Source organism: Procambarus clarkii, chromosome 66 (genome assembly GCF_040958095.1).
Source record: "Procambarus clarkii isolate CNS0578487 chromosome 66, FALCON_Pclarkii_2.0, whole genome shotgun sequence".
NCBI classification, from domain to species: Eukaryota; Metazoa; Arthropoda; class Malacostraca; order Decapoda; family Cambaridae; genus Procambarus; species Procambarus clarkii.
In genome coordinates, this window is record NC_091215.1 from 25,789,472 (window position 1) to 25,808,106 (window position 18,635).

General features: G+C 36.3%; 1 protein-coding gene across 10 annotated transcripts in view; it reads right to left on the minus strand.

Moving 5' to 3' along the window:
- The window catches only part of PMCA (plasma membrane calcium-transporting ATPase 3), an 83,258-nt gene that overhangs the window by 15,645 nt on the left and 48,978 nt on the right, over positions 1-18,635 (minus strand). For all 10 annotated transcript variants that reach the window (XR_011223873.1, XM_069309888.1, XM_069309883.1 and 7 more), the window contains 8 exons: positions 17,490-17,652; positions 12,115-12,396; positions 10,019-10,213; positions 9,652-9,858; positions 8,992-9,190; positions 8,483-8,694; positions 7,009-7,163; positions 5,379-5,514 (listed from right to left, as the gene is read on the minus strand). Coding sequence is in view for 9 of the 10 variants with exons in the window: in XM_069309888.1 (XP_069165989.1) it covers positions 5,379-5,514; positions 7,009-7,163; positions 8,483-8,694; positions 8,992-9,190; positions 9,652-9,858; positions 10,019-10,213; positions 12,115-12,396; positions 17,490-17,652 (1,549 nt within the window). In the remaining variant the exon portion in view is untranslated. The remainder of the gene's footprint in view (positions 1-5,378; positions 5,515-7,008; positions 7,164-8,482; positions 8,695-8,991; positions 9,191-9,651; positions 9,859-10,018; positions 10,214-12,114; positions 12,397-17,489; positions 17,653-18,635) is intronic.

The window sequence follows — 18,635 nt, forward strand, 5'->3', positions numbered from 1 at the left end:
TCGTGGTCTGACATTGTTCATAACGTGTTAATTTCTTCACGATTTACACACACACACACATACACACAAACTCACAAACAAATAAAAAAACCATTTATCCCATTAAATGCTGACTATTACATTTGTAAACTGAAGCTGATTATAAAGATCTGAGCACTTTTGGACTGTCTCCAATACTTTTGTCAAAACAACAAGGACTGCAACTTTATCTACATTGGGCAAACAGGTAAAAATCTTAATAAGTGCCTTTCCCAATATAAGATGCAATAAAACTGTGCAGTAGTTTAATGTAATATTTGAACATGCTAACCTTGTTGATCATGTCATCAACTGGTAGTCTTCGAAATGCATTTCTTTTAGAAGCAGCTTTGTGGAAAGAAATCTGATCGAGTCTGCTCTCATTTGTCGCTGCCCTAATACCCTCAATATTCGCTAAAGCTTGTTCAAGTTGGACCCCTATGTTGGTCTCTAATATTGCAAAATTGTATGATCTCTAGCCATTCCCAATCTTGCTGTATTTGAACTAATTTTGTAAATTACTGTATTATAGATCCTTTTACGTTATTATTCTGCTCTGCGTCATTTGGATTACTGCTGAAGGTGGTACAAGATAACTTGGTTAGTTGCGATAGGTTCCCGTATGCCATTACTCCGCTTACATTACCGCTTTTGAGTTAGGTGGTAAAAGGTACCATCACGTTTGGATCCTCACATGTCTTCTATTAACTTGAAATATTTATCGTTTTCTTAGACCATCAAAATGAAAGACCGAAATACTTGAGTTTAACTGCATGGGAAGAAATTTGTTCCAATTTCTGTGTATATTACATTCTTTGTTCAATAAAATACTCATGATATTTCCCATTTTCAGTAAACAGCATGATGTTATTTAAGGCAATTGTTGTGACTAAATTTTCCCTCAATGCTATATTGTATTTCGTTATTTGTTTTCCCCCTTCACTCACTCTTTATGCTTCCTGCCAACTGGGCTGTATTTGTGTGTACAATTTATGGCATCCAGTAGGCCAACACTTTCATCTTGCTGCTATTGATCCTCATCTGTATTCTCCCATTTTATCTTGGAGAAAAGATTGGAAACAATCTGAAAGCACTCGGATCTGTATACTCATTTCATTTTTCAAATGTGATAGTCAACATGCATGCAAGCACATTATATATATGCAGTATATGCAATATTACATTATATATATATATGCATATATATATATATATATACACACATACATATACATACACACATACATACATTACTTACATATATTACACACACACAAACACACACAAACTATCTTGCAGTTCCTGGCCTTTATCTTACACTGGAAAACATCACAAATGAATCAAGGACAAAGATTAGAATTTAAAAAAAAAAAAATGGGGGGCAAGCACTAAGCTAATGTTGTGTGTGAGGTGCAACACAAGTTATCTCAATGACATTATTATTATTATTACATGATCAGCTAGCCTGAACCATCTCATGTGGAGACCCTCGCTCTTGGCTCCGTAACTCTAGCAGTGGATGGTGTGTACTCAATTATCAAGGCCTATCGTCTGTGACAAAGCAGTAGTCAAACACAAACCATACATTAGCTACAATTTCTCTTCTCTGAAATTTTAGATATAATAAATATCTATGGAAATAGTGTTATACAATCCTTTCTCGAATCATTATATTATATATATTATATGTATATATATATATATATATATATATATATATATATATATATATATATATATATATATATATATATATATATATATATATATATATATATATATATATATATATATATATATATATATATATATATATATATATATATATATATATATATATATATATATATATATATATATATATATATATATATATATATATATATATATATATATATATATATATATATATATATATATATATATATATATATATATATATATATATATATATATATATATATATATATATATATATATATATATATATATATATATATATATATATATATATATATATATATATATATATATATATATATATATATATATATATATATATATATATATATATATATATATATATATATATATATATATATATATATAATAAAAAACGGTAATGATGTACAGTGCAGTATTAGAAATGTATATTTGCCACTGTGCATTTTATAGCAACAAAATTATATTTTCAACAACAGTTTATTACCACCTGGGTTAAAACAAAATTGTTAATTCACTTTTTACAAACATAAATTTTATAAGAAGAACTAAAAATTTCCATGTATAATTAAAAATCAAAATAAAGTAACATTACCATTAAATAAAATATAAAACAAATTTATTTTACATTTGCAGAATTCTGCATATGCTAAAAATAAAAAAAAAAAAAAATCCCCCCCCCAATCTACTTCCTAAATAGTTTTACTTTGTAAATATTAATTGTATGGTATGTGTTTGAATACGACTGTAACCTGAGGCTCTAATGCATTATTAACACTAGCAATTATACGTGCTGCTGTCACTCATAGAACTGGATCTTTAATAGACTGCATACAAGATGTTGTTATTAGCCTTGTTCTTGGGGTAACTAAAGTACTCTTATTAACAGCATTAAATACAATTTAATTTCAATCCTATAAGGATATAGTGAAATTATAACAATCAAGTGTTGAATTTAAAAAAAAAAAAAAAGCACTTCTGGTGAGGTCCTCATAGTCATCCAAGCTAAGTGCTGGTCCAACCATGTCGTTGGAAAATGCACCAGGCTTTCGAGATCCACCCTTGCCTACTGGCAGCCAGGACCAGAATTTAGCGAATTACGAGGTGAGGCAAGCTAGGGGGATGACATAACTCAAAACACAATAAATCCCCCAAAAAGCCTAAGGAGTAACAAAACAAGCTACTGCTTTAAGAAAATTAGGTACCCATAGAAAACAAGCTAAATGATCATTTACTTTATGATCAAAAGGCAATATGGTAAATGATCCACCAAAGACCCTGTGACACAACATGAGACACCCAAGATGCAAGTGTGGTGATTAGCACTCTGACATTCTTCCACTATTTTTCAGCAGTGTTGACCAGCAGTTGTTCCAACATTTTCCAACAGTTGAGAGGCAGGACCAAAGAGCCAGAGCTCAACCCCTGCAAACACAACTATGCGAATACAACTAGGCGAGTAGTACTACTTTATAACCAGGGCATAAGGGCAGGCAAGATGAACCCTGCCGACAGCAAAATCTGGACGAGCAACGAGAGCACCAGTGAGTGAGTAAGTGAAATCTCGCTCGCCTGAGCTAAAGGCACACACAAGAACCCTTCCCAGCCACAAAATGGAGCCAGGCCACCAACTCCAGCTGAAACATCAGGCTGAGTAGCTGAAGGGAAGTACCCATTACTGTCAAAACCTATGATGTCTTACCATCCAGAAAGACAGGAGAGGAGAAAATTGGATAGTGAATAGGAGGAAGAGGAACCAAATGGACTCTAATAAGGAATCCAAATCAGTTATCCTGCAGAGCACAGTGAGGTAAGAGGGAAAGTATCTTGACTAAATGAATCTCAAATTCCTTCCAGAAACACCTAGCAAGGTAAGGCTGAAGGAGAAACAAGAAAAACACTTGCAAAGTTCCAACAAGCATACACAAGGTGCCAGACTAGGAGCAACACCACTTAGCATGAGTATGATGTAGAGGATAGGCTCCATTAGATATGTGACCAGATGAGTAAGGGAGCAGGCTGGCTGGTACCATGGGTGACCGTGGCCGTCATCTAGAGCCAGTTTGTTACATCACGGTTAAAAGCATTTATGCCACAGCAACGATCGTTAGCCTCACTACCTTCAGGTACCTTATTTTCACCAAGACATTATATTTGCTGCCCTTATGCTTTTCTGGTAGGGGTCTTATCTCTGCATTTGGTTTGATCTCTGATCCCTAAGTTCTCCCTCACCTCGTAAAGAGACAAATTCTGGTCCTGGCTCCCAGTAGCCTCGGGTGAGTCTCCGAGGCCTGGTGCATCTTCCCCCAAGGCTCGGTTAGACTTCACTTAACTTTGGGAGCTACCGAGGACTATTCCCAGAAAAAGCTACTGGGAGTAGCTACTCCATAATGAGCTACTCCCAGAAAAAGCTCATTATGTCTGAGAAAGCTCATACAAATTTTTGAGCTTTTAATAATACATTAATTAGAATTTTGCAGTATTAAAATTAGTTTAAAACTTTGAATAAGAAAGTATGCTTGACTTTAGCCTTTTAAAGCTTATCCATATTTCATATTTGAATGATAGAATTTGGTAACAAATAAATTTAGTTAGTTTTCTTTGTTGTTAAATGATTTACACATTTTCCTTATAATAAAGCCAAATGTTGAAAACAAAAAACTTTAATAAATAAATTACCATCTCAACTCCAAAAGCAACCAAACAAAAACTACACATTCAAACTTGCTTTTCACAAACAAAACCAAAGGCTTTAGAGGTGTCCATCATTAGGCCCATCAAATCAACCGACAACAATGTACAGTGACTTTGTTGACTTCCTCATCACGGGAGGTACTCTGTTTTACCTTCTCTTTCTACACTGACATGTGCTCCTCACTTCCTCCAAGCACATGCTCCTTCACAACCTATCCTCTTTCTGCAGATTTGATATTTGCAAACTTGCATTGCTTTTAAATTTGATAACTGTATTGCCAAATGTGCATTCCACATTTGCAACTTCCCATTGGGTTTTAACAAGATTTGGCTAAATATATAAAGAAATGTGTCAAAAATAAGTACACCTATAAAAATTTAAGCAACTACTGTATATATGTTTGTCTCTATAATAATAATATTATTATTATTATTATAACTGTTGCAAGGAGCATTTATAATTTGTATCAATTCAGTTTATAAAACTCTTAATGCACCTTAAAGAATGAAAACAAATGTGTGTGTGCAGTATGCATCAAGTAATACTTAATTTACTCTTAACAAGAATGCAATAAAATTTGAGCATTGCCATTTTATGACAAAAGATGCTTTAACTTCAAGTTACGTATCAAGAAGCATTTTTACCAGTCAAGCAAAATTGTTTTTTCTTTATTCAAAGTGATTTGAAAATTATTTCAAACTCTCTAAACTTCTACTTATCATACACTGCATACAAAGAAAATATTAATTAAAAGCTCATTCTTTTTAATACTCTAATTAGGCAAGAATGTCAAGCAGTATTATTAAATAATTACTGTATCTCAAACTTGCTATCTAATAAAATGCACGTACAACCACCTCAGGTTACAGCTGATCTCAAAGGTACTTTTCAGAGGGACACCGGCACTAATGCAAACAAACCTTGGCAATAACTAGTGACATACCTGAGTCTGAAGGCGAGTCAAGCCACGGATCCACAAAATTTGACCCGTACGCTTGCCATCCTTTCCATCAGAATCTAATTTATCCTCGATGGAGAAGTCAGCAATGGGGTCCGTTTGAGGCTCCCCTGAACCCCACCTATAAGTAAAAAAAATTTAATTTGAAAACAACTACAATAGCAATTACTGTATTATAAAACAGCACTCTTGTATTGTGCCTAAAAATTAAATGAACATGTCTAATTCATGAACATACCATAAACAGTATTTATATTTAACAGAAGTGTTCATTTTTAGTTTACTAAACTATTTCATACAACATCTCATTCATATAAATTTCAATTAGAACAGAGAAGGGGGGGGGGGGGGTTACTTGGATCCACCACAGGATTGATACAGACAAAAGGGGGGGGAAGGGTCCTTCTCCCTCTACAACCTGGGACTTAAGCTCATTACTCTATTCCACTCCTCATAGGTCACTACAAAGGGCCTGGGTTTACAAATGAATATACAGAATAAATGTGGATAATCTTCCCATGTGACACACAGCCGAGCACATACACCTGAACTAACAACACACCATTCTCCCTACACACAGGGTTTCAAAAATCCTTATTTCCACAAATTCCTATCCCTAACTCAAAGAAAAGAGAAGGCACCGCTATAAACCTCTATAATACTGCACTTATCGTGTTTGTTGGAGACCATCCACAACACAGGTCTGGCTCCCACTGCCTCTCCCAAGTGACTGATGGGGGCTGCCACATGCCTGCCTGGTTCCAATAATGTCCCCTCCCTATACATGTCATACACATTTCCCAATACTTCATTTATATGTCTTATAATGTTCCAGGCTGTTTTTCTACATTTAACATTGTTGTTTCTCTATATTTTCTTGCATTGAATCTGCTTTTTCTTAACCATTTTATCCCCTTTGTTTAAATTGGGTTTTCTTTTTAGGAGATTACATTTTCCTGTTGAGATGATGCTCTGTGCATCTGAAAGGGGTCAGAGTTCCAGACTGTTTTTCCAACATTTAACATTGCTATTTCTCCCTACACAAGGGTCTCAATAGCACTGCTATTTCTCCCTACACAAGGGTCTCAATAGCACTGCTATTTCTCCCTACACAAGGGTCTCTCTCTTACATAATTCCATGTTATTCCTTAAGTCCCAGGTTGTAGAGGGAGAAGGATCCTTCCCCCCCCCCCTTTTTTTTGTCTGTGTCAATCCTGTGGTGGATCCAAGTAACCCCCCCCCCCCTGCCACTCTGTTCTAAGAAGTGTGAGGAAATATGGTATTTGTTAAATAAAGTCCTTTTGTAAAATTGTACCCCAAGGTATATTCCTTATCCCATGTAGTTAGAACTGGTGACTATTACTATATAGACCCCTGCACTTCCATTATTTATAAGAAAGTAAGAGCGGGTGTTGTTAGCGATACTTTAGGGTATTCAATCTCGTACCTTACAACAATTAACAATAACGGAGCTGCAATCTTTTCATTTCCCTTCTTAAAGCCACACACACGTTTCTTCGATTATCTATCGCTATTGCTTTCTCTCCGATTGTTCAAATTCATGCTACAACTAGAAGTATAGAATAAAGATGTTACAACAGTGAAAATTACTTACGAGAATACATTTTTAGGTAATTTTTTGGTTGGGATGGAGGTAACCACTTGTCCCCACAGGAGCACTCCACTTCCAAAGAGAATGCACCATAACCAAAGCTCCAGAGTGAGGGCTTCAGTGGAAAATGCCCTACCTCCAAACTGTACTATCACAACCTGTAGATGGAGCAATACATAAAGGTTGCATTCATTTATAACATGGCATACATATTTAGCCACAATACTCGCTACATCCTCACTATTTTATTTTCAATTCTCTTGGGGTGGGGAGGTATCAAGCCCAAAATTAAAAATAAAATTTATCAGGCCCAACAGAAAAAAAAAAAATAATGAATAAGTATATTATCAAAGGAGACTCCATTCGCTCATCATATCTTCCACTACACACTGCAGCATCACTTAAAATTCGCATCATAATACTCGAGCAATGCAAACCTCAGGGAAGTCATTCCAGCTAGATTGAGAGTTTTCATACAGTGCTCTCTCTGAACCAATATAATCCTGCAAAAATGTTAGAAAGGTTTCCTCTGGCACCATTGCCGGTGTGTAATTACCTAAGTGTAGTTACAGGATGAGAGCTACGCTCGTGGTGTCCCGTCTTCCCAGCACTCTTCGTCATATAACGCTTTGAAACTTTCATATTGTTACCATACCTAACTGCTCATGAGCCTGCCTGACAACACACTAGCACTTCTTGCCTTGGGAAGCTATTCTCAAAGATGCTTTTCATTATATACACTTGAAGACTTATTTATTCCTATTATACACTAATTTCAGACTTTCTAGTGTTCTTAGAACTACTGTATTCTAAAATTAGCATCAATAATGTTTAAATTTGATTATAATCTTTCATAACAATACCTTAAAGAAGTCACAATATCATTAGAAATAGCGTCAACCCTCAATCTAAACAAAAAGGTCAGCATGAATTGCGCAGCTACAAGGTTCAGGATTTGATGTGAAAATTCAAACTGTGCCACACACAATACATGCAAGTATGAGAGTGTGCAATGCTTCACAGAACACAACATGGTTCAATATCATGCTTGCACCTCGTGAAGCCTCACAATTACCTTGAATTCTTCACATAATTTTCATTAAAGTCTTACATCATGGCACAACCTAGGCTCATTATGTTATTTTATTTATTTTATTCATTGCTGGAAGGAGTAATAGTAGTAATGCTTATTTTTATCAAAAGAAGTGGAAGAAATTGGGTTTTTGACTTCTCTAAAATGTACATCTACTCTTCCCATGTAAAATTACTCTGATGAGTGAATTCTCTTGCATACGGTTTTCTAAGAATGAATCCCTTATGTAGATATAAGAGTAATACACACGTTCTTGCATAATAGGAAAGCTTAACTATGAGAGGGATTGTAGCAGTAACAACTCGGAAAATCAGTAAGACATTAGAAAGTCTGGCCTCAGATCGAACCCAAAGAGTAAGTGGGAACTATAAACATTATTCTCACCTGACTTGCTAGTGTACTCAGCCAAATGCTGTAGAAAATGGGATTACTAAAGAAGCCCTGAAAAACGTTGCGCTGCCCATGGATTTTCCGTGCATTGATTTCGTTGAAGAGAGTCATCATAACAAAAGTATTGAAGATGATGGTAAAGTGCTGGGAAGGTGGATCACGGATGTCAGCGTAACGTCCAGAGTCTATGTCTAACAACTTATCACCTGTTGACAAACATTTTTACAACATTATCAATGAAACATTAGCATAATTATACACACAAACACTAATTATAATATAAATAATATCAAATACAAAAGTGTGAAACAAGTATAAACTATATACTGTACTTCCACTCGAATGGAGTGAATTTATTCAGCACGTTGAATATAATTTCCGACGATAATTATGGTATTCTGGTAGGACAAGACTGATCTTTGAATTATTAACCAACAGTACTGTATTTAAAATATTTACTTTTATAATCTCCAGATAAATAACTGCACTTTAATGGTACTTACCATAAAATAACAAAACGAATATAACCAAAATCATGTACACTGCTTGACCTAGAATATTCTTCATCATGGTGCGCGAGATGAGAGGTTTGGTGCGACCATAGGGTTTTCGCTGAAGGAGATCAGGCGTTGGAGCTTCCGTTGCCAATGCCAGGGAAGCCAGTGTGTCCATGATAAGGTTCACCCACAACATTTGTACAGCCTGGAGGGTTTTATCAAATAATAATTATATAATCATTCATTGTATCGGGGAACAGGAAGCCAGTGTGTATTCATACACATTAGGCTTTTATCGAGGCCCCTCCAAAAAGGTGGAATTACTGACCCCGCCCAGGATGCAACTCCACAACAAGCTGACTAACTCCTGAGTACCACCTATTTACTGCTAGATGAAAGGAAAATGTGCCCAACTATTTCTGTCCTGCCTGGGATTCGAACCCGGAATTCTCGATTGTGCGTCACCCGAACCCAACTGTACTGCCAGGACCCTACACATTATAAATATACACATCACAATTTTCCCTGCAGGTTTTGCTTCAAAACAATAAGAACCAATAAAAATGTATAAATATTAATTAAATGATTCACATACACACAAAAATGGAAGAGTTATATAATATATGCAACTATTGATACTAAAAACAGGAGAATAAGTGTGTTTACCTTAAGAGGGCTATCATTGATGGCACACGCACCAACAAATGCTACAATAACAGCAACGACATTTACTGTTAACTGAAATTGTAGAAATTTAGCAATGGAATCATATACATTGCGCCCCCACATGACAGCCTTGACAATTGAGGTAAAGTTGTCATCTGTCAGAATAATGTCTGATGCCTCCTTTGCAACATCAGTACCAGCGATGCCCTGCGGATGCCACAGTCCCATGTTATGAAGTACATCAAGTGGATAAAATCTTTTCATAGCAAGTAATACAATCAAAATTCACTTTTGCACAAATTTTTCAAAAGGTGTATAATGTATTCTTGCATCTATTATTGCCTCCTTTTAAGACAGACTCACTCACCATAGCAAAGCCGACATCAGCCATTTTGAGGGCAGGGCCATCATTGGTCCCATCACCAGTTACAGCCACCACTTCTCTGTTGGCATTTATTTTACTTTCTATAATACCTTTCACTAATGTGTATTTATCTGTAGGAGATGAGCGGGCCAACACACGCAGGTTCACCCACAGTTTGTCTATTAAATGTTGTTGGATCTGAAAGTAGGTTATAGTTAGACGTCTTTCAAGTGACAAATATTTGTAAATACTGTATACATTTTCTTTTCTACATATATCCACAGCAGATGGGGAAAAAAATTCATAATTTTTTCTTCCTGTGTATCATTTTTATCTAACTACAATATATAGTATGTTTTGTTGGGGACAGAAAGACAGGATACACATATACACACATAGGTATGTATGTATACACACACACACTGTATAGATGAGGGAAATAGGATAGTGCATTAAACAACTGGCAGCTAGAAACGTGGGGTCTAAGAGCTAATGCTCGATCCTACACACACACAACTCACTCCCTCCAGGCTAGTCCCCCCCCCCCAAAAGGTCGAACCGCCGACCCTTCCCAGGATGCAACCAGGAACAAAGGCAACCCAAAGTTGCCTAACTTCTGGGTACCTATTTACTGCCAAGTGAACAAAAGCATCAGGCAACAGGAAATGTGATCAATACTTTCTGGCTCGCCCGGAGACCCAACCCCGGATCCTCAAGTGTGGGTTGAGAACATTACATGTGTAGCAGAGACCTGTATTAGTGCCAGCTGTATTTCTTACATGCATTAAGAATCTTCCTAGGCTTAAACCACTTTGTGACACTCTTAAGCAATATTTATTTTTTGTGTTCATCATGGGCTGACAGCTAGCATTATTGTGGCCACACAGTTTAACAGGTTTCAAGAATAGATTAAATAGGTATTGCATATAGGCAAGAAGGGGTTAGAGCAAAATGGGATGAACTTTGTATGGACCAACAGATCGGCTGCAGTGCTTCCTATGTTATTGCTGTTTTAGATTCAGCTACTCAGAACAAAAGTTCCAAGTAGCATGGACTATGGTGAGCCCATAGTGGACTTACAGTGCTCCCTAATGTTAATTTTCTTATATGAAAACTCAAATATCTTTGGCGAGAAATATACAAAGGCAAAATTCCTAAAAAAAAATCTAAATCAGTCCATTCCAAAAGAAGTCTAATAGATATTAGTCAAGATTTTAAAGGCTCTCCTATATTATATTCTTGGCTAAGAATCCTTTCAAGAAAAATATTTCATCTTCGGTATAGAAGAAGACACTATGTGCACTCCTAGCTGAAAGCAATGCTCACACGGGGGTAAGACTTGCCCTTAGCAAATTTTATACTGCCTCCTTTATACTGTACAACAATAATTAACAAGGATTACAAACAACAGAGTATAGATAATTTAACCGAGTATCTTGACTGAACCTAGAAATGATCCAACTCTCTCTCTTTTTCTTGTATATTCTAATGACAAATGCTTTGATGAGCCAAAGGATATTTTTTCAACATTCTACTCCGATCTGAGGTCGATCAAGGCTTCCAATAGTTCCCATATAACTTATTATCTACCTATCATAACATATTATAAATACAAAAGTATTTATATCTAATTTTTACCTTTTTAAGTACTTATTCCATATTTCTTCAACAGTGGACACCATTTAGTGGATATATCTAATCATAAATTTTAGGCCTATGTTGCCTATTCCCTGCTCTACTGATGATGATATTAATACAAACTTTCTAAGAGATTTCATCTCTACTCATTGTTCATATTTTAGAACATATTAATTTAACAGTTATTAAAGTGATAATTCTTACTGTTTATTATTAAACTTTTATAAGAAAAATAGTATTCTGTTTTATTCTTATTATTCTTATAGCTGCATCATACATCATTACTATGTTTCTCACTGTAATGAGGCATCAGCCTTGAGAAATAGGCAAAACAAAAATATACTAAAGGGTTACAGACATCAGTAAAGGTATTAAGTAATACAATTTTAACAATATTTTGAGTAACTAAGAAATGTACTACAATCTTTAAAATAGATATTATAAACGTCTGCATCACTTACTTTGCCCGACTCATCTCTAACTCTCCTATTAAATTCTTTTCCTTCTAAAATAAGGCTATTGTCTCCTGGTTTCAGAATGCCACACTTGGAAGCAATGGAGCGTGCAGTGTTGATATTGTCGCCGGTAACCATGCGAACTGTAATGCCCGCCCGTTGACATCTGTGGATGGCATCGGGTACCTCAGGTCGCACTGGATCTTCAATGCCCAATACACAGAGACAAGTCAAGTTGCTGATAATGTTGTCTTCATCTTCCCAGTTGGGTTCATTTTCAAAGTGCACCTAGAATAAATAAGAAATGGGTGACTTAAAATTTAAGCACAGACAGGAAAGGCCACCAATGAGGCCAGGCCACCTGCACCCTTGAGTAGAGACGGAGAGGCACTTGTTCCTTTAGCTCCGGCCCGGTCACCATCGGCTACATGCCCTGCTCTCTCTCTAAAAAAACCTGCTCACTCGATCACATCCCACTTCCCACTAGGAAGGTTGGGGGCAGGGGTTGCTCCATACTGGATTTGTTTTGTACAGTTAGAGGAGATAAATAACTAAATAAGGTTAACTACTGTCTCCTCTACTTCAGTGAAGCCATTATTGGAATTTATAGTGAAGAGTGTCTCTACATTAGAGAGATTCAAAATTGAGTAAATGTAATAATTCAAAACTAAGTACCAGTAATAAACAAGTAATACAACATATTGTGAATATTAACAAGAAAACTAGTTATGAGCAGGACTGCAATATAAGGACAGGAAGAAAAATACATCAGTATTAACATCTTCTAGTGCCAGTGCTAGGCAAGATGAAACTGGCAACTGTGCCACAGGAACACAGATAAGTAGAATGACTGGAGAGTGAAATTAAAACAAAAGGAACATCTTGCCATTTGTTTAGCATTATCGTGAGAAGTAATAGTTTCAGTGCTCAGCATTTTGTGCAAAAAAATTAAGACAGCAGACTGGAATGAGCAATATTTTAACATACAAAGAGAGAAAAGGGAAGGGTAGAGGAGAGAAACGACACCCCATCTGGGATTCAGAGAGGAGGAATAATCAGGGAGACGGGACCATATCAGATAAATAATTTGAGAAATTGTGGGGTGTCTAAGCTGGTACGAGTATACGAACAACTTAATGAAGGAACTTATGAACAAAGAAGCAGTACAAGAAGAGAAATTGAATGAGCATATAGATGCTCTGAAGTGATGAAGGAAAGTGAGATACACATACAAGAGATTAAAGATAACCAAAGGGAGGGGACAATTTAACAGAAGCATTATGACAATGAGATATACAAAGTAAGATTATACAGAAGATAACTGGATAGATAGGAGGAGGAGACAAGGAAAATATAGTAGACAAGAAGCCAGGGAAAGGATGGAATAGACATAACATTCACAGCAGCAGCCACCAGCTACAGACATTAGGAGAGCAATCAGATCACTTGTATACGAGACTGTGAAAGACTACACAGGTTGTACAACTGGCAGGTAATGATAACAGTTTCCCCAAGCCAACGAGAGAGACATGGAAAGAAATGAAAGAATGATTGGAAGGAAATAACAGACCCCCCCTAAAGATACGTATGACTGGTGAGGCACACAAAAGATTTAGATACAGGATAAGGTACAGGTAACAATCATAATGGGTGCAACAGTGTTATTCAGAACCCAGGGAGCTAATACAGTACTGGATAACATGAGAAAACTGAGGATTGCAAGAATATATAGGAAGGTATATCTAAATACAGACAAGTCTGAAGTTGAGAGAGGGAAGGATGAAAAAAAAAGATACAAAATGAAATGCAAATGCAGTTAGCGGTACCCATGATCACAAACACGTATGGAACACTCAAGCATCAACAACAACAACAACAAAATATTATAATGCAGCTCTGGGCTTCCAGGTAATTGCCATTATCCAGCTACACAACATACAGGTATGATTCCAAGGTCTCTCTTGCCCCCTAATTCCAGAGTGTTGAACCCTATTCATTCTATACAAGGATACAATCCTCCAATAATACTCAATAAAACTGAACAATATAAGAGTAATGTACACTAATGAGGATGGTATAATAAACAGGTCAGAGAAAATACATGTAAGGGTACAGGAGATGCAAACACACATCATTGCAATTAGAGAAATGAACTTAACAGCAATCATATGCAATGCAATCTATAAGGTGTTACCAAGAGATCAGAGAAGAACAGGGAGGGAAAGGGAGTTGCACTGCTATATACAGAAGGAATTTGAGGAAATACCCATGGGAGTAGAAGTAGTGAGCACAGTTTGATCCCAATCAAAACATCCCGGATTCGATTCCTGAGGCAGGGCAGATGTTTGGGCAAGTTTTTCTTTCACCTGATGCCTCTGCTCATCTAGCAGTAAATAAGTACCTGGGAGTTAGCCAAGTGTTATGGGTTACATCATGGGGTAGGCCAGACATTGGCCTATGGGTACCTTGAAAAGCCTAATAGGCTTCCTGTTCCAGACAATGGGAAACAGGAAACAATGTACAACCCCCAGTTGACAGCAGAAATAAAAGAAATGTGCATAAGGAGAGCAAGTGTGTCTAAATAGAGCCTAAATATCACAGGGAGGGAAACTATGGTGGTATGTAGATCAAGGGGGCCTCGTAGCCTGGTGGCCTCGTAGCCTGGTGGCCTCGTAGCCTGGGGGCCTCGTAGCCTGGGGGCCTCGTAGCCTGGTGGATAGCGCGCAGGACTCGTAATTCTGTGGCGCGGGTTCGATTCCCGCACGAGGCAGAAACAAATGGGCAAAGTTTCTTTCACCCTGAATGCCCCTGTTACCTAGCAGTAAATAGGTACCTGGGAGTTAGTCAGCTGTCACGGGCTGCTTCCTGGGGGTGGAGGCCTGGTCGAGGACCGGGCCGCGGGGACACTAAAGCCCCGAAATCATCTTAAGATAACCTCAAGATAATCTCAAGATAAGAGCAGAGCTCCTGGCTCTTTGTGATTCTAATCACAAGGAAATTTACTAATTAATGAAGAATCTATGAAAGGACAAATGGAAACTATTGATAGATAATTTTCTAAAGCAGCCTATAACAACCTTACTTTTCTTGGTTGTAGACAACAAAAGGAAGGAGATAGGAGATATTATACCCGATAGAACATCAGGCATAATATTGCTATACTGTAGTACTCACCAGCAATATTATACCTGATGTTCACCCAAAGTGAAGTAGATATTGAGGGGATAATATATATGAGCTGGCACTTTGCTGCCAGTGACCACTGTGTTGTGTTGATAGACTATAGGAGGGAGAGATGATCCCTAAACTCTACTAATACTCGCTATACAACCCCAGAAGTCCTAAAACTTGTCTGGGAGTTTAAATCTAGCTCTCTAGCTTTAAATTTTTCCAATTCTAATTTCCAATTGCCTTGTACTAAAAGTCACAGCCCCCCCCCCCCATTTGGTTTGCCCAACTGGAACCAACTTGACCCGAGTACCCACTCTTAGCTTGACCTACCTTTCAGCTGCCCAGTCTAGTGGCTATATTACTGGTTGATGCCACCTCTCGGCTATCCATTTATGGAATATTAGCCCATTTACCACCTAATCTGTAACTCCCAACAAGGCATTTTGATTTAAGGTACTGTCTTGTCTTACAGTGTATATAAGTAGCTACTAAATGTCTAAATATATTAAATTAACCTGAATTTATTCAACTCTTAATTGACTCGCTAAACAGCTCCATTATTTAAAATATTAATTAATATTTTTCCTTGTAAATATGTCCTCATTCTCCTCCATGACCAATACTAGCACTGTGCGCTATCCCCTTTGGAGCCTCTACTTTTATCAGTTAAGCAAATGATACATACTTGCCTATAACAACATTCCATAAAATATATTTATCACATTCACAGCATAATATAATTTTGTTTACTGAACTGAATCAAATGTGAGGTGCAATTTTTCAGACCAAAGTAGCAGTTATTCTCTGAATTCCTGATTCATGATTTCCAGATGTAGAAAGTATGAAACTGTAGTACTCGTCCATCAGTTTAATGTAACTGAACGATATGAAAGTGTGTATACTCAACAAAGAGAAAAATAATATAGCCTTTTCTTGATTGTCAGGTATTCATCTAGAAATGGAAAGACTTTTTTGCAAATGATTAAGCATATAGATACAAAAATTATTTAACTGCAGAAATCAAAATCAAATGAACTTTTCAAGGATTATAACAACTTGCATCAAAACAGATTTCTTTTTCCATGCCACTATGGAAGAGCTTGCACAGACTAATACAAAAGCACTATGTGGCTCACCAACCAACTTCGATGCTAAATTGCCTTTGGTTCTTTATCTCAGTCTACCCTCAAAGTACTCAACTATACATCGAACTGCTGCCATGTATTAACTCAGTCCATACACGTAAGTTGGTACATGTTCTCTTAATAATTAAAATATAAAGATAACCTATTTACACATAATAGTTACATTTCTTGATGTTCCTTCCTCTTGTTTCATTGAAGGTAATGCATCTACTTTAGCTTTTGGGAATTGAGTTGGTGTTTCGAATTTGATGAAGTATTTGTCAGTAAAAAGATTCTAACGGCACATTTAAAATCTGGCTTTGATGTATTTAGAGTAAATATATTAATCAAATATAAGAAGCGATTAATACAGGCATAGATTGTAAATCGTTTAATTACTTCACATAAGCTAACAGGAGGATACCAGTAGGCTTACCACCCACACAGACACTACCATTATTAAGGTAGTTCAGTGGTTATAAAGTAGAGCAGCAGGGTGGTGTGGAAGACAACACTGCTAACCACTTGAAGCAATACACCTTTCGCTTTAGCTAACCACCAAGGGATTCAATGTTTTACATGCCCGCATGTGAATACTTTAGCAGCTTCCTAGCCTCCTAAAATTTCATGATTAGAACTGCCACCAAGAATGATACTATCCAAGAGATGGTTACTTGGATGGCTTTACCTGCTTTTAACCAATTCAAACTTTGTATGAAAAACTTCTGCATTATAGGTGCTTACTTGTAGCAACCGCATTTTTGTAAAACTTGCCTTTATATTTTTTAGTTCATCAAAGAGATGAACAAATACAAACTATGAAAATCTACAACAATCTTAATTTTATATGGGAGTTCTGTTGTCAAACTCCCTTTCACTTGAGGGGTTAAGTGAAATAGATGGAAAGCTTCTGCATGCATCGACCTTGCCTATACTGTATGTAAGAAATATCACTAAAATAGTAACTGTGTTTTTGCAAAAGGCTTTGTGATGGCATGCAAACTGGCATACCATTAATTATGAAAATATAACTTAGTCTGTATGCAACTTAAAAAATAGCCAAATAAGGTAAACAAAATAATGTACCTGGTTTATTTCAGCTTTTCCTCGAACAAAGTCTCTGTATGCAATAGAGATTGTGCGAAGACCATTACACGCCATGGGTTCAATTACTTCTCGAACTAGACGATCTTGCATCGACTTCGAGAAGCTCTCTAGTCTGCCATCCTTTCCATGGATGAAGGAGCACCTGAAGTAACATGATTGCAATGAGCTTTTTTGTTTATAGGTATTTTTAGCATTAAAAACAATTTTATCAGAATTTGAGGATACAGATTTGAGACCTTAGTACTGTCAAGTTCTCCACCTGAATGACGCACCTCTGATACATGGAACATTTGAGACCTTAGTACTGTCAAGTCCTCCACCTGAATGACGCACCTCTGATACATGGAACATTTGAGACCTTAGCACTCTCAAGTCTTCCATCAACATAACACACATTATATATGCTAATATGAATAGAATTCTAAGTGTTTTTTAACCTACATTTAAAAAATAGTAAAATTTGCTAAGTACAAGAGTGGAGTTATGACTAATTAGTCATTCAAGAAAGAGAGAGCAAGCGAGAGATGAAGCTCTAAAGGTGTCCTAGGAAAATTAGATATAAAAAAGCATCAAAGAAAAAATAAAAATTGGGTTGACAAAAGATATAACAGAATGTGATACTGGATGTACTAGTAATATAGTAATAACGCCTCATGTTAATAAAATAATTCAGCATGTGGGTATTTTACAGTGACTTACGAGTGACTTAACGAAGTCTTATTTTCCCTTTACTTTTCTTTATTTTTCCTTCATGCATTTAACTCTACATTACTATCCTAGGGTGTTTAATTAAACACCCCAAACATCATTGTGTCACATATGTTATAAAATATACTGCATCAAATTCTATATCAGAAAATAATAATGCAGAGAATCATAAGATACTTGAATATCATTATAAATCTATGTTAAATTACATAAATGACTGTACAGTAATTACTATTAAATTTCTTGTGCTGGGTTGAGCAAACACCCTAGGGGTACAAATGAAGTTTGGATACCACAGAGCTCTACTATAGGGTATAATGAGTTCTGTATGCAATTTTTATCATTAAATTCTTTTAAAGGGCTGCTGTATACATTTGTAATATTTTTCCTTTTTGGTATTTTGCCAAAAATTTGACA